This window comes from Mustela erminea, chromosome 1, assembly GCF_009829155.1.
Source record: "Mustela erminea isolate mMusErm1 chromosome 1, mMusErm1.Pri, whole genome shotgun sequence".
NCBI classification, from domain to species: Eukaryota; Metazoa; Chordata; class Mammalia; order Carnivora; family Mustelidae; genus Mustela; species Mustela erminea.
In genome coordinates, this window is record NC_045614.1 from 57,655,938 (window position 1) to 57,683,235 (window position 27,298).

Here is a 27,298-nt window from a genome sequence, read left to right on the forward strand (position 1 = left end):
CTTGCGCAGAGCGGAGATTGGGCTTGCGCAGAGCGCAGGGCGACGTGGCTGGCCGGAAGTTGGCTGTGCGGAACCGCAGCCGGATTGCCGCCGTTCCCTGCACGGGTCTACCCGAGGGCTGTTGCGTTGCGCCCCGCCGGCACTACCATGCTGAAGAAATTCGACAAGAAAGACGAGGAATCGGGTGAGGGGGCGTAGGCTTAGGGGAGGCTGGACCCTAGCGCAGGCTCTCTGTTCCTCCGCCGGGAGCGCTCGTTTGGGGCCGCTGCCTAGACCTAAAGCCGAGACCCAGTGAGGGACAGGGGTTGTGCCAAGGTCCGCAGCTGGTCAGTGGCAGGCCTCGGAGAGCCCGAGCATGCTCCACTTCCCTCTCTTGTGAGCTCGGACCGCGATTCGCGGGGTGACCTTGGGCGGGTCATGCTCCTCTGGGGGCCCCAGTTTCCTCAGCTGTCAAGGGGAGGGGTCCGGCCAGATGCACCGTTGTGACTTTGTCCGTGATACCTCTTGGGATTCGCCGAGGCTGCGCTGCTGCTGGCCAGATTGCGGCGTAATCCGTGGAGCCAGTGTTTTGCGGCTGAGAACCCTCTTCCATTCATTTATTCAGTAAACGTCTATTGCGCGTTTACGGGATGCGAGGCACTGTACTGCATTCTGAGACTGCAGTAGAACAAATGAGACACTCGGTGCCTGAGCTGGGACTATTACGTCACAGGCGTAGTGGAGAAGATACGCACCAGCCAGATAATGACACATGTAATTAATTACAAATGTGACATTTACTATGAAGATATCCTAGTCACTACGAGATGGTGGTCCTCACACATTGTAGGGCCTCAGTTAATTATAAGTTGTGTAAATGAATGCAAGACAAGTCGCTGTGAGAGGCACAGAAGGACTATTACCAGGGCTGCTGGGTGACTAAGAGGTTTGGGGTAAAAGGGGCTCCCTGCAGGAGAGTGGTAAGATCTATATGCAAGGTGTAGAGCTTTGATTGCCATTCTGTAGTAATTTGAACTTTACTAGGTAGACAATAGTATGGGAGGTTTGCAATTTAGCCTTACAACCTGTACTCAGTCTTCTGTGTTCTGTAGGTGGAGGCTCCAACCCGTTCCAGCATCTTGAGAAGAGTGCAGTACTCCAGGAGGCAAGTGTCATTTGCCCTCTTTCATCCTAAGTGTTCATGTCCTACTCAAAATAGTAACACATTCAAAGTGGTGGTTTAAAGAACAGTAAGGGAAGGTCGCTGGGGTGGCTCAGTCGATTAAGCGGCTTCCTTTGGCTCAGGTCATGATCCCAGGGTTGTGGGATGGAGCCCCACATCAGGCTCCCCGCTTGGTGGAGAGCCTGCTTCTCCCTCACCCTCTGCCTGCTGCTCCCCTACTTGTGCTTTCTTTCTAGCTCTCTGTTAAATAAATAAATACAATCTTTAAAACTAAATAAATAATAAAATAAAGAACAGTTAGGGAGAAAACCTGTTCCCGGAAAGACAGGAAAGCTTCATTCCTGGACAGACTTGATGACGTTTGCATTTTTTGTTGTTGTTCTTTGCTTCTAGTTAACAAGTATTTGCTACTGAGTATCTGTTAGTAAGTCAGCACATCCCAAACTAATATTTAGGGAATATTTGAGGAGTTGTTAGTAGATGAATTAAAGAAAAAGCAAAACAAAACTGTTCACTTATGAAAATAAGCTTTTTCAGGCAAATGTATTTATTTACCCTGAAACTTCTCAGATCTTGAATGTGCTTGAGGGCAGTCAGTGGAAGGCAAATTAACTGGGCTAGAAGGTAATGTTTTTGGTTGCTGTTGCTTCTTAGGCCCGAGTATTTAATGAAACTCCCATCAACCCTCGAAAATGTGCCCACATCCTCACCAAGATCCTTTACCTCATAAACCAGGTAAGAGGATGGAGCTTGGGGGTGGGAGAAATGGTGCTGGGGGTTATTGGGAGGGGTGCTAAATCAGGTAGCTTAGGGTTTTTGACAGCTCCTGTGTGGTTATCATCAAGCCCTGGGTCTCCTCAGTGTCCAACTCTGGTGCATTGCCCTTGATGGAGCCTCTGCAGGGTCTGGGGATCTGGCCTGGCCTGATCTGGCAGAAAGAGCCTTCTGGCCTCCCTCTCCCAAGCTGACACTTCTTTTTTGCTTAAAATAGGGGGAGCACCTAGGGACCACCGAAGCAACCGAGGCCTTCTTTGCCATGACCAAGCTCTTTCAGTCCAATGATGTAAGTGCCCTCAGTCAGTATTGTCTACCTCTGTGTGGATTGGAGTTTTCCTAACCTTGGTCCTCATGCTGAGCCAGGCGTCACAGGGCTTTTCCTATTTCTTAACCAGCCCACACTCCGTCGGATGTGCTATTTGACCATCAAGGAGATGTCTTGCATTGCTGAGGATGTTATTATCGTCACCAGCAGGTGAGTCTTGGGTCTATGGATGGCTCCTCTGATGGATGCCATTGCCACAGAGGCCGTTTTTTCTCATGTGTGTCAGGCAAAGAGTCTTTTGTTTGACATCATGCCAGGTACCCTTTCCTCTTTTGTCTTCCTCATCTTTCAGTTACTGCTGCCCATCCCATGGCAGCCTCTAGAGTATACAGGTTCCCTTTTAATTCTCTGGCCTTACCTTGGCACACATCCTTCCTTGCCTTGATTTTCTCTCAGTCAGCTGAGCCAGCCTGGAACTTTCACAAAGACTTTAGTGAATACCAAGAGAGAACACAAGAAAAGTAGACATAGAGAGTGCAGGGGGTATACGGACAGGCTCACTTACCAAGTACTGGTTTCTGCTTCACAATGAATTATTCAGGGGACAGATGCAACTAAAATATAATCCCTGTCCTTAAGAGCTAGGGCTCAATTCTCTCATTCTTGCCACACTTTGAGGGTTGGGGGAGATGTCGTAGATTCGTTTAGAAAATATTTACTGAATGTCCACCAGTCCCTATGTGTAGCTCTGGGAATATGGCAGCAAATGAGACCGACATGAGCTCTGCAGCCCCAGAATTGACAGAGAAATAGCCAGGCAGACAGGCGTTAAGATATAATAGTTTATCATGGGAACTGTGATAGACTGTGAGAACAGACCCGAAGGATATCCACCTTGAATCTGGATCAGGAAAGGCCTTCTAGACCTGTCTGAGTAAAGTCCTGAAGGATAAGGAAGAACAAGCTGGATGGGGCTAGCTTTGGCAGCACGTATACTAAGATTGGAATACAAAGAAGATTAGCATGGCCCCTTCTCAAGGAAGGCGGGCACATTTGTGAAGCATTCCATAGTTTTCCAAAAGAAAGAAAGTCACTGCTGAGAATGAATCTCTTCCAAAAATTCTTATTAAAAAGGGAAGGGAGGGAGGGAGGGAGATAAGGGCGCCTGGGTGGTTCAGTCGGTTAGACACCTGCCTTCAGCTCAGGTCATGAATCCAGTGTCCTGGGAACAAGCCCTGCATTGATCTCCCTGCTACTCAGGGAGCTGGTTCTTCCTTTCCCTCTGCCCCTCCCCGCCCATGCTGTCTCTCACGCTTGAGGTCTCTCTCCCAAGTAAACAAAATCTTGAAGGAAAAAAAAAAAAGAAATCTAGATAGATCGATAGATAGATAGATAACAGGATAGAGGTGGAAGGGGTCAGGAGTGCTCCAGGCTGAGGGAATAGCATACACAAGGCCTGGAGAGGAGAGAGTATGGCCTTTTTGGGGACTTCTCTGTCAAGGAGTTTATACTTGATGGTAATGGGCAATAGGAAGATTTGGGAATGTTATAATCCAAGCCAGAGAGTGACCTGGTCAGTTTTGTTTTGTTTTGTTTTGTTTTGTTTTTAAGGATTTTATTTATTTATTTGACAGACAGAGATCACAAGTAGGCAGAGAGACAGGCAGAGAGAGAGAGGAGAAAGCAGGCTCCCCGCAGAGCAGAGATCCTGACGTGGGCTCCATCCCAGAACTCTGGGGTCATGACCAGGGCCAAAGGCAGAGGCTTTAACCCACTGAGCGACACAGACGCCCCTGTTTTTTTAAGAGACTTTATTTATTTAAGAGAGAGAGCATGAGAGGGGAAAGGTCAGAGGGAGAAGCAGATTCCCCACTGAGCAGGGAGCCCGATGTGGGACTCGATCCTGGGACTCCAGGGTCATGACTTGAGCCAAAGGCAGTTGCTTAACCAACTGAGCTACCCAGGTGCTCCATCAGTTTTGAGTTTTATAAAAATCTCTCTTGTTGCCGTGTGGCTTTTGACCAGGAAGGTCTAAGAATACAGTGAGAGTGCTAGTTAGGAGACTCGTATAGTAGTTCAGGCAAACGTGGTGACCAGAGCTGGGGACGAATGGGTGGGGCATGTGCTTAGGAAGGGCCAGCCAATCTTCTGTGTGTAGACGATGCCTTCCCCTCCCACAGCCTGACAAAGGACATGACTGGGAAAGAAGACAACTACCGGGGCCCAGCTGTGCGTGCCCTCTGCCAGATTACTGATGTGAGTCCCCTGTCCCCACCAAGCAGCCATTCTCCTTCCCTGCTTCTTGGCAAGGCTCAGTCATGATCTTCCTTCTCATGCATTAGGTTGTCCTGCATCTCACTGAGCCAGGCTATGTGGGGGTGCGGGCGGGGCACAAGAACACCAGAAACAGGTGTGCCTCCTCCTTGCCCTCACTCTTCCCACCCATCACCTGCGCTTCTGATGGTCAGCGAGGATTGATTGGGTCCCCTCCCCCCCTCACTCGTTGTCCCCACAGAGCACCATGCTGCAGGCTATTGAGCGCTACATGAAACAGGCCATTGTGGACAAGGTGCCCAGTGTCTCCAGCTCTGCCCTGGTGTCTTCTCTGGTGTGTAGCTGGGGACCCTGCCGGGGCTGGGCGGCAGATTGGGAAACAAAGGAAATACCAGAGTTTCTTTTCAGTAGGAAAAAAAGTGTTTCTGTATCCCCAGATCTGAGAGTCCCACCAACTCTCTTAGTGAGGCATACTAGGGACCTCTTGGGACCTATCCCTTTGGATGACCGAGCGTTGGAATTTGGGTCTTGTGGGAGATCTGCCACTGGGGCAGAGAGTGAGGGTAGGAGCTCTCCTTGTGCACCGTCTCACAGAACCAGCACAATGAGGAGGCTCTGGGCTGTGTCTGAGGGAGGATCCAGAGCTGGACTGAACTGTGAACTGGGGCCAGGAGGTATGACAGCAGAGGGTCCTGCCTGCCTGCTTCTTAAATGTGCTTTGTTCCCATAGCACCTGCTGAAGTGCAGCTTTGATGTGGTCAAGCGCTGGGTGAATGAGGCCCAGGAGGCTGCATCCAGCGACAACATCATGGTCCAGGTGAGGTGTGAGCAGAGCAATGATATTTACAGTTCTTAGGCAGATGGTGTGGCACTAGCTGGTCAGAATGGACGCTCACCATGGAGATCCTGGTGGTCCCTAGCAGGAACGGGCTTTAATCTTTTGTCATTGGACTGGGGGGAGATTTGGGAATTTGGAGAGAGAATCCAGGGCACCACTTGGGAAAATGGAAGTTAGAGGCTGCTTACCCGCTGGGACTGAAATATTCAAGTATTTGATAACCAGCTGAGTGGTGTTTTGGGGTATGGGAGGAAGCAGATTCAGCTCAGGCAGGCAGACAGCCTTTGCCAAGCTGGCTTTGTTAGTGATGCATGTAAATACCTTGGTGGTGCTTTCAACTACTTAACTCTTTTTCAGTGACTTTGGGCCAGGAATTCCTTTTACCTCTGTGAGTCTCAGCTTCCTTGTCTGTAAAATGGGAATGAAAGTTACTGCCTCACAAAGCTGTGAGGATAATATGAGACAGCATCTAGAACTCTGACCTGTGGGGTTAGGCATTTGCCTTCTGCTTGGGTCACGATCCCAGGGCCTGGGATCAAGCCTCGCATCAGGCTCTCTGCTCAGGAAGGAGTCAGCTTCTCCCTCTGCCCTTGCCCCTGTTGTGCTCCCTCTCCTTCTCTCTCTCTCAAATAAGTAAAATCTTAAAAAACAAACCCCCATCTGCTGAATGCATACCTGTAGGTGCTCCCCATGTATTTATCTCTTCTTTCTCCTCATCCCTTGTGCTGCCTCTCCTCTTCAGAGCCAGCTGTGCCCCTCAAAATACTTACCAGGGTCAGAGAAGATTCTCTCATACAAGACACCCACGGTTGCATGACTTAGCCTTTGAACACCACCCTTGTAAAGAAACAAAGAGCAGGGGGATAGGAAATAACTCTATACACCTTACATCCCCAGAAGGGGAAATCCCTTGACTTTGGGCACTGCAGACCTAGCTTTGCTGGTCCGGCCATGAGTCCTGGGGCAAGTCAGTGGGACTACAGATACCTACCTTCAGGGGTGTCGTAAGGTTTAATGCCACAAGGCCTCATGGGAGGTATGCCACATGCCACCCTTACCGCATGTGTCCATGCTTGGGGCCTGGCTCCCTTTTTCTCTTATTGAAAAATACTGCACCCCATTCTTTCATCTCTGGCATCTGTTGTCTCCTCCATATCTGTACTCCTGGTGCCCATCGGGACCCTTGCCAAAATCAGAGGCAGGAGCTAGACTGCAGGTATATCCACGTGGTTTGTTGAGCATTGTGCCAGAGGCTATCTCTACAAAGAACCTGGGGAAATTGTCACAGCCACACTGAGGTAGCTACTGTGATGCACACCTTAGAAATGAGAAGGCTGAAGCCCAGAGAAATGAAGTGGCCTGCCCAGGGCCACACAGCCAGTAGACCTGAGCTTCACACACCTGTGCTCTGCTGTGATCCCCTGTGTCTAGTACCATGCTCTGGGGCTCCTGTACCATGTGCGTAAGAACGACCGCCTGGCTGTCAATAAGATGATCAGCAAGTTCACCCGGCATGGCCTCAAGTCTCCCTTTGCCTACTGCATGATGATCCGGGTGGCCAGCAAGCAGCTGGAGGAGGAGGACGGCAGGTAATGGCTCTTGTCTCCCCTGGCTAGGTGATGCCTTGTTCAGTGCTGGGCCATCCCCAACTTCTTGTCACCCCTATTCTTTTGTAGCCGGGACAGCCCACTGTTTGATTTCATTGAGAGCTGTCTGCGCAACAAGCATGAGATGGTGGTATATGAAGCTGCCTCAGCCATCGTCAATTTGCCAGGCTGCAGCGCCAAAGAGCTGGCCCCGGCCGTGTCAGGTTATAGCCCTCCCTTCGCCCCACGTGTTAGCACCTGCTGGGAATGAGGCCTTGGGCTGAGGGTTGGGGAAAACAAAACACCCACTAATAGGCCCTGGTATAGTAAAGATCCTTTTTAAGAAAAGGATCCGGAATCTAGTAAGTATATGTTCAGTGCCAGGCACCATACCAGGCTCTCTCACATGCATTATGTCTGGGGATAGGGTACTTTTAGTTCCATCTCACTATTCATTAAAGAGCCTGGGGCTCTGTTACTCTGGCTAGCCATAGCAAGGGGGTCTGGTGGAAGAACCTAAGATTGAGAAAACCAGTACATGCTCTCCAGGGGCCAAGCTGTCGCAGACAAAGGAGAAGGCAATTCAGAGGGGTCACTCAGCCTAGAAGCCGGAGCCCAATAGTCTGGTTTGGAGTCCTGGCTTTCTGACAGCCAAGGCACAGGGAGGGTTGTACTGCCTGACATACAACCACATAGGATAGGAACCAGAGCAGTTGGTGAAGCCAGGATTGAGGTAGTTCTGGTTTCTTTACATGCCCAGGAGAGAGGAGTGCAGTTCCACTTTGCAGGGGTAAAGGGCCCAGATTTCAGGTGTGGGCAATCCTGAATTTCAGTCCTGGTTCCTGCCATTTCCTGGCAGCTAGTCTCAAGTGTGTTTAGTAGCTTTGCACCTGTGTGCCTCAGTCTCTGTATCAGTTAAACGGGGGATGATAGTAAGAGCTGCTTTGTGGGGTGGTGAGAGATCAGCGAGACAAGGCACGGCAACTCCTTAGCATAATGCCTGGCACAGAGGGGCTAAGGAAGTAGCAGCCATCATCACTCACGACACCCACCGGCTCTCATGGGCACATTAAAGCTTCTGTGCTCTCTCCCGTGGTTGTGGTGAGGGTGCCAGCAGGGAAGTGAGCCCAGGGTTTGTGTCTGAACAGTCTCCTAGCCCTTGTGTACCTCTGTACCCTACGTCGGGAGGCCTGGGCTTTCCCAGCTGCTGGGCAGTGAGGGCAGCCTGGCACGTGGCATCTGTCTCCCCACAGTGCTCCAGCTTTTCTGCAGCTCACCTAAAGCCGCTCTCCGCTACGCTGCTGTCCGCACCCTCAATAAGGTAAGGGTTTAGAGGTTGGCAGAATGGGGGTTCTGGCTTTTGAGAGGGTCAGGGAGGTGGCCTGATCCAGCTGGAGACGTTTCATGGCAAAAGGTGTGTGCTGGTCACAGTTGCTTTCTACCTGATGGTGAGAGGGGCTCACCCGAAGGACCTCTGGCCAGGCCAGAGCCATCCAGAGTAATAACAGAAGTCCCTTCTTGTCTCTGTCCTCCCAAACAGGTGGCCATGAAGCACCCGTCCGCGGTGACAGCCTGCAATCTGGACCTGGAGAACCTGGTGACAGACTCAAACCGCAGCATCGCCACGCTGGCTATCACCACGCTCCTCAAGACTGGCAGCGAGAGCAGCATCGACCGCCTCATGAAGCAGATCTCATCCTTCATGTCAGAGATCTCAGATGAGTTTAAGGTACCTGGGCGTGCCTGGAACACCCGCTGCCCCCAGGGTGAGGAAGATACTGTGAGCCTGCTCCCCACGGCCAGGATTGACCCAGGGGCTGGTGAGGCTGACGCGGCGGAGGGGGTGGCATGTTGCCCTACACAGGGCTCTGCCTTAGGAGACGCGCACAGCCTGCCTCGGGGACTTTGTCCGTATTGTTCCTTTGGGAGGCTGGTTGGCAGGGCACAGAGTGAGGGCCGAGGTAGCAAATGTCAGCGATTTCTCGTTTTCTGGTATGGGCTGATGGCGGTGCTGTTGATCAGTTTGGGGAAGGAGGGAGGAGGGAAGGTGCTATTGATCAGTTTGGGGAAGGAGGGAGAGTCAGGTCCTCGGTGAGAGGAGCAAGAAGGTCATGGTGGTGATGGCACACATGCTGAACTTGAGGTGCCAGCGGGTGAAGTTCCCTGATGAACATTTGGAAACACTGGCCTTGAGCTCAGACAACAGAGGCTGGGGAGTGAGCGGCATAGAAGAGGTGGGTAAATCCACGGGAGGGGGAAGGACTGCTCAAGCGACTGTGGGCAAAGAGGAGAAGGCCATGGCCAGAGTACCCAGCAAGGAGCCAGAACAGCCGATGGGTGAGATCATGGGGGTGGAGGTAGGAAGAGAAGCAGGACAGGTGGGATGGAGAGAGGGGCCTGCGCACTTAGCGTGAGTTCTGAGGCAAGCAGCGTGTAGGGGACCCGGAGTTTGGATTTGGGGCTGTTGGGACTGGTGTGCATGCCACCCTAGTTAGATGGGCTCAGGGATCACATGCTCCCTGAGGGTAGAGATGGAGTTCCCCTCTCCTTGCCCTCTAGGTCCAGGGCCTGGCTGGGCCTAAAGAAGGAGTCTGTTGGCACTTAGTGAACTAAGTAACTTGACCTTAGGGGGCTTAGCAACCACGAGGGCTGCTGCTCACACATGTCTGTTTGAATCAGGTGGTGGTGGTCCAGGCCATCAGTGCCCTGTGTCAGAAGTATCCTCGCAAACATGCTGTGCTCATGAACTTCCTGTTCACCATGCTACGGGAAGAGGTAAGAACAGGCATTTGGGGCGTACCGGCTCTCCTCATGCAGGAAGTGACCTGGCGCTAGCTTCATGCTCAATTTGGAGCCAAGGTCCTCTTCTTGGGGGGGGTACCAGATCAACCCGTTAACCAGGTGGATTTCCTGATGCCTGCGGCCCTTTCAGCTCCTCTCGGACCACAGTGTAAACATTCACCCGTTCCTAGTAATTACAGTAATAACCAGTGACGCATCAGTGGCTTTAAAGAGCAACAGATACCCTGTGGCGATGCTTGTGCCAGACTCAGGGAAACCTGCGTTCTTCACTGGTGTCTAGTACAGAAATTGTCTGGGCAATTCCAGGAGCTCCAGGGTTGGTTTCTTCAGAAACTGATGCTCGTAATGTGACGCTGCATTCTGTTTTTGCTTCTCATGTGAATTAGTGACTCATGTACACTGCCTTCCTTGGGCGTCTCAACAAAACCAGCTTATTCAAAGGACCAGAAGCAAAGGGTTTTAGGCTAGATTTGGTTCCCACGTATCTGGTGCCCCTTTGGCCCAGCCCAGAGGGACCCTTGGACTGAGGCAGGTGAGGAGTCCTTGCCTGGGGTATCTTGGGGCTCCTGAGATATTAGAGAGGAGGAGGGCGCTAATACTTAGGGAGGGAACCCTCAGCTAATGGGTCCAGCACTTTGGAGACATTACAGAGTGTATACAATCTTGTGATCCTCATAACAGGCCTTGTCAACAGACATCATTTTCCCCCTTTAAAAATCAGGGATCTGAGGCTCAGGTGAAGTGACCTGCCTTGGGTCACCTGGCCAGACTCCATGGTTTTCTCCCAGACCTCCTTTCCTCCAAGAAAAATTCATGGTTGCAAATATCAGTTAAGTGTAAGACCTTCACTCTTTAGAGTTCCAACAGTCAGACCCTGAGACCTTGTCTTCTAGAAACGGGCCTGTTGCTCATGCTCAGGGGCATGTCAGAGCAGCTGCCAACAAAGCCTCGTTGAGGTTGCTCTGAGCTTCTTACTGCCCCCGTGCTGCTTGGCTGGCTTGTAAAACCGATACTAAAAATAGCATTTGAAGGTTTATGGTGTGCCTACTCACTGAAGTTCAGTGTTGTACAAATAGCATCTGACTTAACCCTTCACAATAACCTGGCAAGTAAGTACACTGATGATGGTCCTTACTACGGAGATGTTTGAGGTTCGACAAGGAATGTAACTCACAGCCGTAACACAAACTCATCTGCAAATGGGCCAGATTAGATCCACAGCCAAGTTGTACTGTGATTGTACAAAGTTTTAAACAATGCAAGTTAGGGGCGCCTGGGTGACTCAGTAGGTCAAGCCTCTGCCTTTGGCTCAGGTCCTGGGATCGAGCCCTACATCAGGCTCTCTGCTCAGCGGAGAGCCTGCTTCCTCCTCTCTCTCTGCCTGCCTCTCTGCCTACTTGTGACCTCTCTCTCTCTCTCTCTCTGTCAAATAAATAAATAAAAATCTTTAAAAAAATATTTCAAGTTAGCAGTCATTATTAAAAAAAAAAAAAAGATTTTATTTATTTGAGAGAGAGAGAAAGCACGAGGAGGAGGAGGGTCAGATGGAGAAGCAGACTCCCTGCTCAGCAGGGAGCCTGATGTGGAACTCGACCCTGGGACTCCAGGATTATGACCTGAGCCGAAGACAGTCGCTTAACCAACTGAGCCACCCAGGTGCCCAGTTAGTGGCTGTTATTTGCAAATCAGGAAAAGAGCCACCAATGCCAGCATAACAGATTTTATAGTTTCTCCTACAAAATTTGGAAGATCTGGCAATGCTGGGTTGAGTGATGATTTCCCTCTTTAGGTGTGACAAGCACTGTGCAGTGCCTCACCCCTCCGAACCACTCCCCTTCCATTGCCAGATTACATGCCTGGCACCTGTGGGCACCTCAGTCGCCACCTCTTTCATTAGAGTCTGTAAGTTGCAGAGCACAGATTTGGTTCTGGGGTCTTCTGGCTCTCTGCTGACCCATTCTGTTTGGTTTTTTTTTGGTTTTTGTTTCTTGTTTTTCAGTTGTGGTAAAATACACATGACATAAAATTTATCATCCTAGACCTTTTAAGTGTCTAGTTCAATATAGTTAAATATATTCACATTGTCGTAGAGCTAATACCCAGAACTTTTCATCTTGTAAAACTGAAATTCTGTGCCTATTAAACAATTACTTTCTATTTCCCTCTGCCTGTTGTCTGTCTCCAGAAACCACCTTTCTTTTTGTCTCTCTAAGTTTGATACTCTAGATATTTCATGGAAGTGGAATCATGCAGTATTTGTTTTTTTGTGACTGGCTTACTTCACTTGGTATAAATGTTGCTGAGTTTCATCCATGTTATAGGACTTAAGAGAATTTCCTTCCCTTTATGGCTGAATAGTCCATGTTATGGATAGACCCCATTTTGTTCATCCATTCACCCGTTGATGGACACTGGTTGCTTCTACCTTTTGCCGATTATGAATAATGAGGTTATGAATGTGGGTGTAAAACTCTTTTCAAGACCCTGCTTTCTATTTGAGTATATACCCAGAAGCAGAAGTGCCAGATCATATGGTAATTCTGTTTTCTAAAATTTTCTGAGGAATCCCTGTACTATTTTCCATAGCATTTGTACCACCCAGTCTGCCTTTTACTTCAAAGTTGGGAAGAAAAGTGAAATCCAAAATGTGTCTATTAAACTATCTACTATTAGATCTGGAAGGACCCCAGTGAGCATTCAGTCCACACCTTATGTTTTACACAAAAAGTAAGATAGAGGCCCCGAGAGCCAGGTCCCTTGCCTCCAGGGTCTGTGTTTGGACTGCTGTCCCCGGTCCCAGTTAGGTGCTGGGCCTTACAGCTCATTTCTGGAAAGAGCAGCCTCCTTGCTCAGCTTAGCCCTTCTTGCTGCAGGGTGGATTTGAGTACAAGCGGGCCATCGTGGACTGCATCATCAGCATCATTGAGGAGAACACGGAGAGCAAGGAGACCGGGCTGTCACACCTGTGCGAATTCATTGAGGACTGCGAGTTCACTGTGCTGGCCACCCGCATCCTGCATCTTCTAGGCCAGGAGGGGCCCAAGACCAACAACCCCTCCAAGTACATCCGCTTCATTTATAATCGCGTGGTCTTGGAGCATGAGGAGGTCCGGGCAGGTGGGTCTGAGCTAGGGATGAACGGGGGCTCTTAGCTGCTGCTTGAGCAGGTAGCCTGCCAAAGGGAGCTGAGCCCCAGCCCACGGGCAGTCTGTGTTCTTGCCTCACAAGCTCAGTGAGTTCTAACATTGTGGGAAGGACCATAGATGCTTGGGTGTCACTCAGTTGAGTGACTCTTTAGCTCTCTGATTTTTGTTACTGACTTAAGGTTTTTAACTTTCTTTTCTTTCTTGCTTGTTTTTTGGGTTTTGTTTTGTTTTGGTTAGCTTTTTTTTTTTTAAGTAGCTTTATTGAGAGAGATATCATTCACATATTGGAAAATTCACTCTTTTTTTTTTTTTTTTTTTCTTTAAGAGAGGGAGCATGGGATGCCTGGGTGGTTTAGTTGGTTAAGTGTCTGCCTTTGGCTCTGGTCGTGATTCCAGAGTCCTGGGTTCGAGTCCCACATCAGTCTCCTTGCTCAGCAGGGTGCCTCCTTCTTCCTTTGTCTGCCCCTCCTCCTGCTTGTGCTCTCTTGCTCTCTCTGACAAATAAATAAAATCTTATTGAAAAATTTTAAAAGGTTGGGGGAGCAGAGGGAGAAAGAGAGACTTAAGCAGGCTCCATACCCAGTGCAGAGCCTGATGCAGGGCTCCATCTCACAACCCTGAGATCATGATCTGAGTCAAAATTAAGAGATGGATGCTTAACCAACTAAACCACCCAGGCACCCCAAAATTTACACTCTTGAGTGTGAATTGAGTGTACAATGTGTAACCATCATATTCTTAATTTTATTTTAAATTTTCTTTCCTTTTTTTCTCATGCCCCCACTGGGCAGATTTTTCTTTCTTTCTTTTTTTTTTTAAAGATTTTATTTATTTATTTAACAGAGAGAGATCACAAGTAGACAGAGAGGCAGGCAGAGAGAGAGAGGGAAGCAGGCTCCCCGCTGAGCAGAGAGCCCGATGCAGGACTCGATCCCAGGACCCTGAGATCATGACCTGAGCCGAAGGCAGCGGCTTAACCCACTGAGCCACCCAGGCACCCTGGGCAGATTTTTCTTATTTCAGCAATTAATATTCATAAATAATAGTTCTTTTTTTCATTTATATTAATCCAGAGGCTCATAACTATGAGTTGAGGCCATTTGGATATACAAGCTGAGTAGCCTGTATGTGGCTAGCTTCTGTGGTCTCATCATAGTCAATGCTGAAATTTCTTCTGGAACCTAAAGAAGGGGCTGCCTTCTCCCTGAAGCGGATGAGGTAGTTGAGGCCCAATGAAGGTCCACACAGAGCCACTCATTGCATTCTTGGCAGGTTTGGGCCTATACACTAGAGACTGCTTGGCTCTGGGGCTCTTCTGCTCAAAAACCCATTCTAAGCACTGAAAGTGTCCAAGCTATGAGCTGTCAGATACATTGGGTAAATTGTATTTGCTTCATAAATACAGGTGCTGTGAGTGCTCTGGCCAAGTTTGGAGCCCAGAATGAAGAGATGTTACCCAGTATCTTGGTGTTGCTGAAGAGGTGAGTCTGAGCCAGAGTTCCCTGAGGGATGACCGTGTTCCCCAGGGGAGAGAAGTTATACAACTTTGGATTGTAGGGGAAAAAAATAGAAAGCACAGAAAAGCGTGAAAAAACAGTATTGTAAAAATTCTGGGACCGCTGTTGAGTCTTTCTTTCTTTCTTTCTTTCTTTCTTTCTTTCTTTCTTTCTTTCTTTCTTTTTTTTTTTTTAAGATTTTATTTAATTTTATTTATTTATTTGACCTGAGAGAGAGATCAACAAGTAGGCAGAGAGGCAAGCAGAGAGAGGTGGGGAAGCAGGCTCACTGCTGAGCAGAGAGCCCGATGTGGGGCTCAATCCCAGGACCCTGAGATCATGACCTGAGCTGAAGACAGAGGCTTTACCCACTGAGCCACTCAGGCACCCCTCTTTTTTTTTTTTTTTAAGTTATTTTCTTTCTTTAAAATAGCTTTACTGACATATTTTATAAGCCATAAAGTTCACCAATTTAAGATGTATAACATGATGGTGTTTGTATATTCCCAGAGCTGTGTAACCATCACCATAATCTAAGTTTAAGACTTCTTTTTTTTTAAGGCAACCCTCTCGGGTCCCCTCCCTCTTTAGGAGCTTTGTATTCTCAGTCAATAAACTTAACTTTCACTCAGTAAACTTTGCTGCCCACCAAAAAAAAAAAAAAAATATATATATATATATATATATATATATATATATATTTTTAAAGATCTATTTATTTGACAGAGAGAGAGAGAGCTGAGGGATGAGAGCACAAGTGGGGAGGAGAGGGAGAAGCAGGCCCCCCTGCCCAGCAGGGAGCTCCAGGCAGGGTTTGATCCCAGGACCCCAAGATCATGACCTGAGCCAAAGGCAGCCACTTAACCACTGAGCCAGCCAGGCGCCCCAGTTTAAAACATTGTTATCTTCCCTAATAGAAACCCTATGTCCGTGGTGCTTACAGAGCAGAGTAAATGTCTGTTGGGCTAGGGCAGTTTTCTCACTGTGGGTATGTGTTCCAACACTAAGACTCCTTGGTTCCTGTGGGTTTTTTTTGCAATGTATGAGGTCTGATGTTTTCAGCTGTGCGTCCTTGGCTCTTTTGCTGGTTAGCTGGTGAGGGTGGAGATAGAAAGAGAAACTCTATATCCATTACTAGTCACTTTGCCCTCACTCCTTCCCCAGCATTTCCCCACCTAGCCCTAGACAACCACTAATCTACTTTCTATCTTTACAGATTTGCCCTTTCTGGTTATTTCATAGGAATGCATTCATAATCTATGGCTTTTCGTGTGTTCGGCTTTTTCATGATGTTCCTTTCAGGGTTCATCCATGCTGTAACATGTCCCAGTACTTCATTCCTTTTTATGGCCAAAGAATTCATTGTACGGGTAGACCACATTTTAGTTATTCACCAATTGACAGACATTGGAATGTTTCCACTTTTTGGCTCTTGCAAATAATGCTGTTGTGAACATTCATGCCAAAGTTTTTGTGTGACCTGTGTCATCTCTTCTCATGAAGATATGCCCAGGAAGAGAATTGTTGGGTCATATTAAATTCTTTTTTTTGACATGTCACTGGATATAGAAGATTGCCTCCCTCAGTAGGTGGACTTTAGGGAGAGGACCCAGAGAATATGAATATGGCCACCCCTTACGTAGTTAGTTAGAATGTCATGGGCTTTTCTGTGCGTTTGATGCCCGGATCTCACATCTGGGGACTGAGCTTTAAGAAATTTGGTTTCTCTGACTAATTTGAGGAAGGCTGAGGAAGCCCTGCAGCATCCCTTCCGCCACCCTTGGGGGCCCCAGTCAGGAGTTCTGTGTGTTCTGGCTGCAGGTGTGTGATGGATGATGACAATGAAGTAAGGGACCGAGCCACCTTCTATCTCAATGTCCTGGAGCAGAAGCAGAAGGCCCTCAATGCAGGCTATATCCTAAATGGTGAGTCTCACTAGCTGTCTTTGACTTGGCCCCGTCCCAGGGCTGTGGCCCTTCTCGCCACTCTGGAGCAGGCGCACACTCCCTGAGGAACCAAGTTTGAGGCAAGACACTTGTGGCTAGACTCTCATGGCAACTTCATGGCATCACCATAACCCCAGAAGATCTAGAATCTTGTGGTTCACACCAGTGTGGGTGGAAACGGCTCGGTGAATTGAAACACTAGTCATTAATAAAAAACCTCTCTTTGCAGAATACTCTGTTCTCCGTAAGTCTCTCTTTTACATACACTTATCCCCATACCAGCTGTGAGAAGGAGCATATAGATGAAAAAGTGGAGGCCCAGAGGGTTAAGTGGTTTTCTCAGTAGTCTAGGATCACACGACGTAGATCCCAGGGCCTCAGTCTTTTGTGGGGGCTGGGTGCTCGTTCTCTCTTGTGTTCAGACAGTCTCTCTCTCGTACTGGCTTCTAGGTCTGACTGTTTCCATCCCTGGTCTGGAGAGAGCCCTGCAGCAGTACACTCTAGAACCATCAGAAAAACCTTTTGACCTCAAGTCTGTGCCCCTGGCGACCACACCAATGGCAGAGCAGAGAACAGGTACGTAATACCTGTGCTTTTGGAGGCCTTCAGGTCCAGGCCTCTGTTGGAGGGTCTGCATGGGCCATGAAGCCAACTAAACCTTGGCAGGATAGGGGGGATTGTACCAAGAGGATGGGATAATCCTTTCTCCGTCTGGCTCCAGGAAACGGAGACACAGGCACATGAACACTCACTCTCTTTCTCACATGTTGTGTACTCTCACACATTCACGCTCTCAGCAGGGTTAGAAGTTATAATCCCTAAGCAACAGCTCTGTGGTCAACACCGCACTGTCCCATTACTGGAGTTGTTGGTCACCACGTGTGTTTGCTTCTGCAGAAAGTACCCCCATCACAGCCACCAAGCAGCCCGAGAAAGTGGCAGCCACCCGGCAAGAGATCTTCCAGGGTGAGTAGCAGTGTTTGGTGGGGCTCTCGAGACCTGGGCTTGTTCTCCTCAGCTTTAGGGTAGTTGCTCTCCTCAGGGGTATTAGAAGAGACTCAATCAACAACAGTTCTTACTTTTTTTTTTTTAAAGATTTTATTTATTCATTTGAGAGAGAGTGAGCATGAGCAGCGGGGAGGAGCAGAAGGAGAGAGAGAAGCAGACTCCCTGCTGAGCAGGGATTCCGATGTGGGGCTTGATCCCAGGACGCTGAGCTGAAGGCGGACGCTTAACTGACTGAGCCACCCAGGCGCCCCTCAGCAGCAGTTCTTACTCGAGTGCTGGGCCCTGAGAGTACTTTAGACAGCACATTTGACCCTCAGGTGGAAGTTAGCGGGTCCATTTGGTATTAGAGGAACTGGAAGTTCAGAGAGAGAAAGTGAAATAGCTGAGGTTGCACAGCAAGAAAGTAGAGGGGTTGGAATTAAGATTGACATCAGCCCGACTCAGAGCTGCCACTCAGCCTTGGTTCTGAGGGCTCAGGCCCCTAGAGCCAGCTTCAGGCTACTGAGTGTCAGATTCAGTATAGCTGGGATCCAGAGACCCTAGTGCTTTTTCTTGGTTTCCAGAGGCATTCAGTCCAGATTGTCTGGGAATGTTTTGTTTAGGTATTTATCTATCCCTGTGGTCTTGTATCTTTTTAAGGGCAGAGGCTGTGTGTCTAACTACCAGACCATATAATCTACTAAATTCTACATATAATCTACTAAATTCCCACCTTCTAGGACTAATACATGCCCCTCTTCCTTCTTGAAGTGTCTCCTATGCTCATCACTTCTACTCCAGCTCTTCTGTTTTCTCTTAACTAGTTCTGTCTGATTCTTCACAGGTTCTGTCCTTTATATGCTCTATCATAGCTTTTGGCACGGTGCCTTTCTTCCTCACGGAAAGTTCCCAATTGTTGAATTAAATTAAATCCTCCCCCCATTCCATTCCATTCAAGAATCTTGTCTTCTCTCATCTTTCAGATTCAGCAAAACTAGGATCCAGAGCTAACTGGGATCACTCTTAACACAAAATTTTTCCTTCTGTATTACTTTTCCCCTTACTGTTACCACAGATCGCCACAAACTTAGTGCATTAGCACAACATGTATATATTATCTTACAGTTATGAGGGCTGAAGTCCAGAATGGGTTCCACTGTGTTGGCAGTGCTGAGCTCCCTCTGGAGGCTCTGGAAAAGAATGGTGTCTTTGCTTTTTCTAGTTTCTAGAAAAAGAAACTAGCCTCCTCCATTCCTCTCCTGGTGACCCCTTCCTCCACCTTCACAGCCAGTGTGGCCTCTTCAAATCTGACTCTGAGCCTTCTGCCTTCTTCTCTTGTCATTACATTGGGTCCACCAGATAATCCAGGATAATCTCCCCATCTCAAGATCCAACTTAATCTTCTCTCCAAAGTCGCTTTTACCATGTGATAGAATGTACGTGCAGGTTCTGGGAGTTAGCTTATGCACATCTTGGGGCCACCATTCTGCCACATCTTCGAAGGAAGGCTCCTAAGTCTCTTAGAGGGTATCAATTTCACTTTTTTTTTTTTTTTTTTTAAAGTCTCGGGTTTTTTGGTTTTTTTTTTTTTTTTTTTTTTTTTTTAAGATTATTTATTTATTTATTTATTTGACAGACCGAGATCACAAGTAGGCAGAGAGGCAGGCAGAGAGAGAGGAGGAAGCAGGCTCCCTGCTGAGCAGAGAGCCCGATGCGGGGCTCGATCCCACACCCTGGGATCATGACCTGAGCCGAAGGCAGAGGCTCTAACCCACTGAGCCACCCAGGCGCCCTCAATTTCACCTTTAAACAATATTTCAAAGCCTAGCATTTATTGATCACCTGTTCAGTTCTAGGAACTTTGATTGCTTCATTTATCTTCACAACAATCCTGTGAACGAGATTATTATACCTATTTTATTGGTGAAGAGTTGGAAACTCAGAGGTATTAACTGATATCTTCTAGCAGAATCCCCCAGGATAGTTTAGTATCAGATCTTGAAACTTGGTGTCCAGTGAAATAAAATTCCCATAGAGAAACATTCTGGTGCCTGATGATCATGATGGCCCAAAAGTGCCTGCTGAAATCAAAGCTGGCTGTTACTGGGCTTCTTAGTGCCTGGTGTTCATCAGATGCAGTCCTTCGGGTAGCAGAAGACTGAAGTAGTCACAAAGAAAAAGCAAAGTAATAATAATAATGCTTAGTTTCTGTCTCTACCCTTGAAACATAAATTGAGTACCTACTAAGTTCAGGGCAAAATATCAGATCCCTGGCCTCAGGGTACAATTCCTATCCGTACAGAGTTCAATTTAACTGGGAAGACAAGTTAAAAATCTTAGAGCAGTGGGGGCACCTGGGTGGCTCAGTGGGTTAAGGCCTCTGCCTTCAGTCAGGTCATGACCCCAGGGTCCTGGGATCGAGCCTCACATCGGGCTCTCCGCTCAGCAGGGAGCCTGCTCGCCCCGACCCTCTGCCTGCCTCTCTGCCTACTTGTGATCTCTGTCTGTCAAATAAATAAATAAAATCTTTAAAAAAAAAATCTCAGAGCAGTGGTCTTCAAATATCAGTGCCTTCAGAATCATCTGAGAAAATATCTTAGAAATGCAGATTCCTGAGTCCCAAATCCAGAGATTCAGATAGAGCTTATTTAGGACAGGCCAGGAATTTGAGTGTTTTGGACTAGCCCCCACCCCAGCTAATTCTGACAAGGGTGATCCATGATTGTAGTTTGAGAAATGCTGCCCCTGTTGTAGAATGGAGAAGAGGGCAATAGGCATAGCCATCATAGGCAGACATCGTGTGCAGACTGCTGCCAGAGGCCTCCTTCACCTGGATGGGCCAGGGTGGGGGCCTGTGGGCCAGAGGACCCAGCCCAGTGCTGGAACCTGGCTTTGGGGTATAAGGATAGGCCTTACTAGATGCCCACAGACCACTTGAAGTAAGGTTTTCTGCAAGTCTGAATCTGAAACTTCTCCTTACTGGTCATTTATCTTAACTAACAAGTGTATAGTTTGTTCTTTTGCCTGATTCTGTGGCTAGGACATCATTTGTCTCATCTTGAGAGTTTTCCTTTTAAGAATCTTTGCTGAGCATCTAAAGTTGTAGGAGTCTCCAAGAGGATTAGGCCTAGGCCATTGGGGTCTCCCAGTTAGTTTCCTGGGGCTGAGGTCTTTTGTGAGACATAGGGGAAGAGAGTATTCATGGCGGGTGGTACAACTTGAGGAAAGTTAGCAAAAGGAGAAACTGCATTGGTGTATTTGGGAAATAGCGAGTACCCTGTCATTGTATATGCATAGCTGTCCATCTCAGTAGGGTGAAAGACCTGGAAAATTGGCCATGAGCCTTTATTAGAAACCATCACAGGTTGGTCTGGGAATTGAAAGGCTGAGTGAACTTGTGGTCTGTGACTTACAGAGCAGTTGGCGGCAGTGCCAGAGTTCCACGGGCTGGGGCCCCTCTTCAAGTCGTCTCCTGAGCCTGTGGCCCTCACTGAATCAGAGACTGAGTATGTCATCCGCTGCACCAAACACACCTTCACTGACCACATGGTGTTCCAGGTGAGCAGGGAGGGCTGAGGCCTTGCTGGGACATTAGGCTAGATAGTGGTCCCAAGTATGACGGGTCCTATAAGGTCCCACACGGAGTTGGTCAGGAGCTTAACATGATGTTAGGTCCTGTCACCAGCTTTTATGTGTCTTGTAGCCTTGACGCAGGACCTCTCGGTCCTGTGTGTCAGCATGGGGACAGGGAGACGGTGCAAGGGTACTGGGATAGGAATTGGGGTGAGCCCTCTGGGCTCTTCCTCTCCAGCAACGCTTGGACCTAGAGCTGCGTCTAAGCAACCCCTCTCCTCCCTGCTTCAGTTTGACTGCACAAACACACTCAACGACCAGACTTTGGAGAACGTCACAGTGCAGATGGAGCCCACTGAAGCCTATGAGGTGCTCTGTTACGTGCCTGCCCGAAGCTTACCCTACAACCAGCCTGGGACCTGCTACACATTGGTCGCACTGCCCAAGGAGGACCCTACAGCTGGTGAGCACCTCTCCAGAAACCACCCTGGCCTTGTGGGAGCCCTTGGGATCCAGATGGGGTGGGCTGGTTGTACACCAGACATTTGTCTTCTATGAGAGCTTCAACTCCTTGATTTCACTCTTTGAAGAAGAAGAAAGGCCAAGTCCTGGGAACTTGTCATGTATCATCCCATTTCACCTTCATAGAAGACCTAGGGGGATGAGTACTGCTCTCCCTATCCCTAGATGAAAAGACTGAGATTCAGGGTAGATGAGTCACCTAAGTTCATGTGGCTGGTAAGAGGCAAGCCCCAGATCTCTCTGGTCCTCAACTAGCAGTGCTTTCATTTCACCATGAGAGTACAAAGGCACAAAGCCTGAAACACCCCAACTCCACTCCTTCCGAGGGACCTACCAGCGTCTTTTTCCAGGCCTCGGACAGTTGACATTTGTGGCACAGGCTTAGCCATCCTGTGGCACCTCTCCTTTTCCTCTTTCTTCCCCCTGAGGGGGCTCCTGAGACCCATGACTTGACTCTTTTTCCCTTCCATGCGGTGGTATCTTCTGTCCAGATTTGTGGGGTTGGATGGCTACTTGTGAGGTTGCTACTACTGATAATATAACAGAGGCCTGGGAAACTGGCCATGGCCACCTGCCCTACGGAGGAGCTGTCCGCTGCAGTGACTAGGGACGTCCTCACCACCCAGCCTCTCTTCCCTGCAGTGGCCTGCACATTCAGCTGCATGATGAAGTTCACTGTCAAGGACTGTGACCCCACCACTGGGGAGACCGATGATGAAGGCTATGAAGATGAATATGTGGTAAGAAGCTGGTGTCAAGAGATTCATTTTTGTGTCCGAGGCTGTAAAGCAACCCCCTCCAGGAGCTAACAACTAGACTTGAAGCTTTTTCTTGCTATTTTTGGATTTTTGAAAGAAAGTTTTTTTAAAAACTTAAAAAGAGTACATGCTTTAAAAAAAGAAAACTTGGAAAATACATACTTGGGTATGAGCAAACAGAAAAACATTACTCATAGTCCTTGGGAGTTATGTGGAGGAGTGGGGAGGAGTTGTATAACTGAGGTCATTCTGGACATTATGTATCTTGCTGTTTCCACTTAAAACTGTAATGTGTTTTCCCATGTGTTTACAAATACTTCATACATAAAGTTTTTCATGACTTGAAAAATACTCTGATATATAGAGATAACACACTTGACCTTTATTCCCTCTATGTTGGGCATTTGGGCTTCCAAATTTCACTGTAAAAGCTGCATTAAGTATCCCTTTGGGTCCAAATTTTTATCTGCATTTCAGATTATTTCCTTAGATTCCTGGAAGTAAAAAAATTGGGTCAAAGGATAAGCACGATTTTAAGACTGACTCGTGTTGTCAAATTGCTTTCTAGAGAAGATGGATTGGTTTGCATCTGTTGAGTTGTCCTTTCATGCACTCAGATGACTTCTAATTCCAGTTTTCTGAGCTTGGATGGAGCTGAGTGCAGGATCCCTCTGGGGTTTGACCGTGGGGCAGTGGCTCAGTGCCATCTGAGGGCAGACTGTTATACTCAGACTGGGGATGCAGATTGTTCAAACTCCTCATAAGTAGAGGAAAAGTTACTGTGGAACACAACTGATATTCCCCATTGTCACACTGGAGCCGTTGTTGAGGGGACCTCCATGAGCCAGCAGTGACCTTAAGATCAGGAATTGCCCTAGGAGCAAGTGAGATTTTTGGGACAGCTGGCCCTGAGGCATTGCTTCTGCTGTGGGTGCTGAGTACTACTTAGGCACACCTTAAACGTTCCCAAGAGTAGGGGCTCAGTGAAGGTCAGGTGGGTGAGTAAATGGGGAATGTTAATATGCTGTCAGTCCAAGGTGGGGTGTAATACTGTATGTCATGTTCAGGGAGGACACAGCTGTGATGGAGGTGGGGTCTAGAATATGTCAGGCTCAGAGAACACAGCTGAGGCAGAAGGTGGGATCTACTGAGTCAGGAGTGATAGAGCCATAGGAGGCAGACCTTCTGGATCCTTGAGACACTGACTCTAGGAAGGCTTCAGAAGGGATGTGATCCCTAAGCTGACATCCTCAGGTGAGTACTTGGGTCAGGGCATTTCTATTGAAAGGACACCACTTAGCTGTGAGCACTTGAAGGACAGATATCTAGTTTATCGTGTGTCCCCAGAGCCGAGCACCGTGCTCAGTGCCTAGTCAGCACCTGCCGGATACGTGGCAGAAAGGGATGAGCAGTGAGTTCAAAGCAGAGGTGTGCAGAGCAGGAACTCATTCCCCTGGGTGTGTGTGCCTGACTTCACCTCCATCTCCCCAGCTGGAAGATCTGGAAGTCACTGTCGCTGATCACATCCAGAAGGTCATGAAGCTGAACTTTGAAGCAGCGTGGGATGAGGTAGGGGATGAGTTCGAGAAGGAGGAAACATTCACCTTGTCTACCATCAAGACACTTGAAGGTAAAAATCGTTGGCTACTGTTGAAATGTATCCTCCCCTTTCACTCCTGCTGGCCTTTGCCCCCCAGAGATCCTGGGCCCTGTCAAGAGCACATCTGAAGGATGCCATTTTATGAAAAGCCCTTTAGAGGAGTACTTGGCTGGCTCAGTGGAAGAGCGTGCAACTCTTGATCTCAGGGTCAAGAGTTTGAGCCCCATGTTGGGTGTAGAGATTACAAAATAAATAAATAAGCTAAAAAGTCCCCTTAGAGCTGCCTTAGGGGATGGGGGCATGGTACAAAGGGGAAACGAGATGTGGTTTAATGATGCTACGATTTCTTCCTACAGAGGCTGTGGGCAATATCGTGAAATTCCTGGGAATGCACCCTTGTGAGAGGTCAGACAAAGTGCCAGATAACAAGAAAAACACCCATACGTTGCTCCTGGCTGGTAAGCAGTATTTCTAGGTGGGAAGGGCCTGTGTAGCTCACAGCCTGGATGCCACAGCATCCTGGGTTGAGGGCTCCCACTGGGAACACAGGGATTCAAAGTCACATCACTGAAAATTCACAAGAGTAAAAAAAAAAAAAAACAGCAGTGACTTATCCTCCGACCCTTGCTGCCTGTCATCTAGTTCCGTTCTGACAGGCGATCGGCACTGCTATTATAGACAATATATCGGTATATCCTTCCAGTAATCTTATGGATATGAATGCTAACATGTACACATTTCCCTATTTTAACTCAAATGTTTATGTGCAAATGGTGTATACAGTATTCTGCACTTTGTGCTTCACTTGCCAGATCTTTCCTATGCCTGGCTGGCTCAGTCGGTAGAGCGTGCGACTTTGATCTCAGGGTCATGAGTTTGAGCCCCACGTTGGGGGTGGAAATTACATTAAAAATAAATGGAAGAATACATAGAGTTTCCTCTTCAATTGTGGTAAAATCTACATAATAAAAAACGTATCCTTTTGAGCTCAGGTACACAGCTCAGTGACAGTAAGTATGTCTATGTTACTGTGCAGTTATCAACACTGTCCTTCTCCAGGATTTTTTTTTTATCATCCCAAAGTGAATCCTCCTTTTTTGTAGCTTCCTTGTATTCCATTCTATGGGTGTACCATATTTTATAGAATCAGCCTGTATTGATGAATGTTTAGGTTGTCCCAGGCTTTTGCTCTTACAAAAATGCTACAGTGAATAATCATATACATACACATATATACACATACTTTATTTTGATGTATGCCCTGAGGATATCATAGGATAAATTAACCAAGGCATTACCAAGTCAAAGTGCATTTCTCATTTTGATAAATTGCTTTGCTCATTTTGATAAAAATTTCCAGTTGCCTTCCATAGGAACTGTATTCCTTTCCTTTCACATTGTGGACAACATAGTATATTTTCAGTGTAATACAGTAATCAGTAATATACACAGTATATTATCAAATCCTTATCAAATGATCTTTGCCAGTCTGGGTGGAGTTTTTCTTTTACATTTCTTGTGTATTGAATGAAGTTAAGCATCTTCCCATATATGTGTGTCATTTATATTTCTTTTTCGGCAAATTATTTCTATAACCTTTCTCTAATTTTCTACCGGGTTGGTTGGTCTTTTCTAATAATAGGATTGGGACTTTAAGAAGTCAACATGGAAATTTTCAAATTTACACAAAAATCAAATAGTACAATGAACCTTCATGAGCTTATCCTCCAGCTTCAACAACTAACAGCATCTATACCACCCCACCACTCACTCTAGTCCCCACCCCAGGTTATTTTAAAGAAAATTCCAGATCCAGCATTTTGTATGTAAATGTCTCGATATGTTTCTCTAAGAGATAATAGCAGCAATACAGTTGTCACACCTAAAATTGAACAAAAGGAAATGGGAGATTTTTTTTTTCCTGAGTGTTTATAAACAGGGTTGGGAGGCAGCTCTTCTTCAGTGCCCTGCTCACAGCTGACAGACCCCAAGCGGATGTTTCTGGCCATGCTGAAACAGTCCCCTGGGTCTCGCAGACACCTGCGATGCGGTTTTGTCATGGAGGGGCTGTCCCTACATCTGCGCTCTTAGATTTAGCCAAAGGCATGAGAGCCTCAATGATTTCAGATAGAAGCTTTGTGTGTTCATTAATTCATTTGCACCTGGCAAAGCTTAAAAAAATACAAAAATGGTTAGTATATTATCTCCTCTACTCTGTAGTTGAGGATACTGTGGCTCAGAGAGGTAAAGTGACTTGTACAAGATCTCACTTAGGGATTTCAGCCCAGCTCCCCTGTTTCCAGGTCTATTCCCATTTCACTACACCACAGCTGCCCTGATCAGTTGCTGCAAATGCCACCCTCAGCCTACACTCTGCAGCTTACTTCTTCCTTACACACCTCTATTTCTGTCTTCCCTCTAGGAGTGTTCCGGGGAGGTCATGACATCTTGGTGCGCTCCCGTCTGCTGCTTTTGGACACAGTAACAATGCAGGTGACGGCCAGAAGTTCAGAGGAGCTGCCAGTAGACATCATCTTGGCGTCTGTGGGCTAAGAGGCCAGGCTGCATGAGCCCTACTCCTACCCTTTTCTCCCCAACACTACGCAGAAGTCATGCCTTTATCCTGAATCCAGTGGAAACTCCTTCCCAAGGCTCTGTATCAAAAACAATTAGAAATCACTGGGGAAATTTTTTTTTTTTTTTTTTAATTTAACCCCTGCCCCAGGACTGCCAGGGGGTAACGTTTTTTTCTTTTTTTAAATAGGGGATGATTTTAGCTTGTCCTAGAACCTGCTGCCGGGCCTGTCAGGGTAGGGACATTACAAATGAATAAAATGCTCGCACTTCCTCCTGAGTTTATCCCCAGAAAACCATCATATCCATATAAATAAATCAGCATGTATTTATTGAATGGTTGCTACTTCTGCAGACTCCTGCTTCAGGGCGCCAATTTCTTCTTCCCCCTTCTGAGCCGCCAAGAACACCTGCTCTGTCTGCTTCACATCCATAGCCTTTTGGTTTCTGTACTTGAGGTCAGACCACTTCCACTGCTCTCCAAGCCCCAGGAATAGGAGTGGCGCAGGTTTGCTGAGGGGATGACAGCAGGCACTAAGGTCATGCCCCTGTTCTTGGCGTCCTCACTGTCTCCCTCCTCTAGGCGATGAATGGAGCCCTCAGAGGGTTTGGGTGGATTATTTGGGTGTTCCTTAGCATGTGCACTGGGGTTTGCCTGCTCTCAATTCAGTCCAATTTAGTGAATGCACAGAGGGGAAGAACAGCCCTTAGAGAGCACTCTGATGGCTGAAGATGCAGAAATCTTTACTTTATGTCCCAAGGGAGCAGGCTCAGAGGCCACCTCAGCTGCTGTTAAATTCAAGCCAGGTGGCTTTGCTAATTTCATGGAAGAAATAAACCTGCAAAGCCTGTTTTTAAAGAATCTAGGCCTCACCCTTAGAAATTCAGATTTGAGGGTGCCTGGGTGGCTCAGTGGGTTAAAGCATCTGCCTTCGGCTCAGGTCATGATCCCAGAGTCATGGGATCGAGCCCCGCATTGGGCGCTCTGCTTG

The 27,298-nt window shown here is 47.7% G+C and overlaps 1 protein-coding gene and 1 non-coding gene across 2 annotated transcripts; both read left to right on the forward strand.

Moving 5' to 3' along the window:
- Nucleotides 1-39: 39 nt before the first annotated feature.
- On the forward strand, nt 40-26,643 carry COPG1 (COPI coat complex subunit gamma 1). The gene is made up of 24 exons (XM_032334830.1): nt 40-184; nt 1,092-1,144; nt 1,817-1,897; nt 2,154-2,225; nt 2,335-2,414; nt 4,385-4,460; nt 4,720-4,812; nt 5,209-5,295; nt 6,748-6,905; nt 6,993-7,126; nt 8,156-8,223; nt 8,443-8,631; nt 9,582-9,677; nt 12,578-12,821; nt 14,256-14,331; nt 16,168-16,271; nt 16,743-16,868; nt 17,190-17,258; nt 20,695-20,837; nt 21,144-21,315; nt 22,017-22,114; nt 23,624-23,762; nt 24,089-24,190; nt 26,155-26,643. The coding sequence occupies exons 1-24, from the start codon at nt 148-150 to the stop codon at nt 26,283-26,285; spliced, it is 2,628 nt and encodes an 875-aa protein (XP_032190721.1). The 5' UTR covers nt 40-147; the 3' UTR covers nt 26,286-26,643.
- Nucleotides 3,176-3,279, forward strand: LOC116581583. Its single transcript, XR_004282123.1, has one exon. It is a non-coding gene; the product is annotated as a U6 spliceosomal RNA (small nuclear RNA).
- Nucleotides 26,644-27,298: the final 655 nt, after the last annotated feature.

Bases quoted from the DNA above. Each gene is read 5' to 3' on its own strand.
- COPG1 (XM_032334830.1), top strand. From the start codon at position 148: ATGCTGAAGAAATTCGACAAGAAAGACGAGGAATCGG. The intron at 6,906-6,992 runs GTAATGGCTCTT...ATTCTTTTGTAG, and splicing joins CTGGAGGAGGAGGACGGCAG to CCGGGACAGCCCACTGTTTG. The intron at 8,224-8,442 runs GTAAGGGTTTAG...CCTCCCAAACAG, and splicing joins CTGTCCGCACCCTCAATAAG to GTGGCCATGAAGCACCCGTC.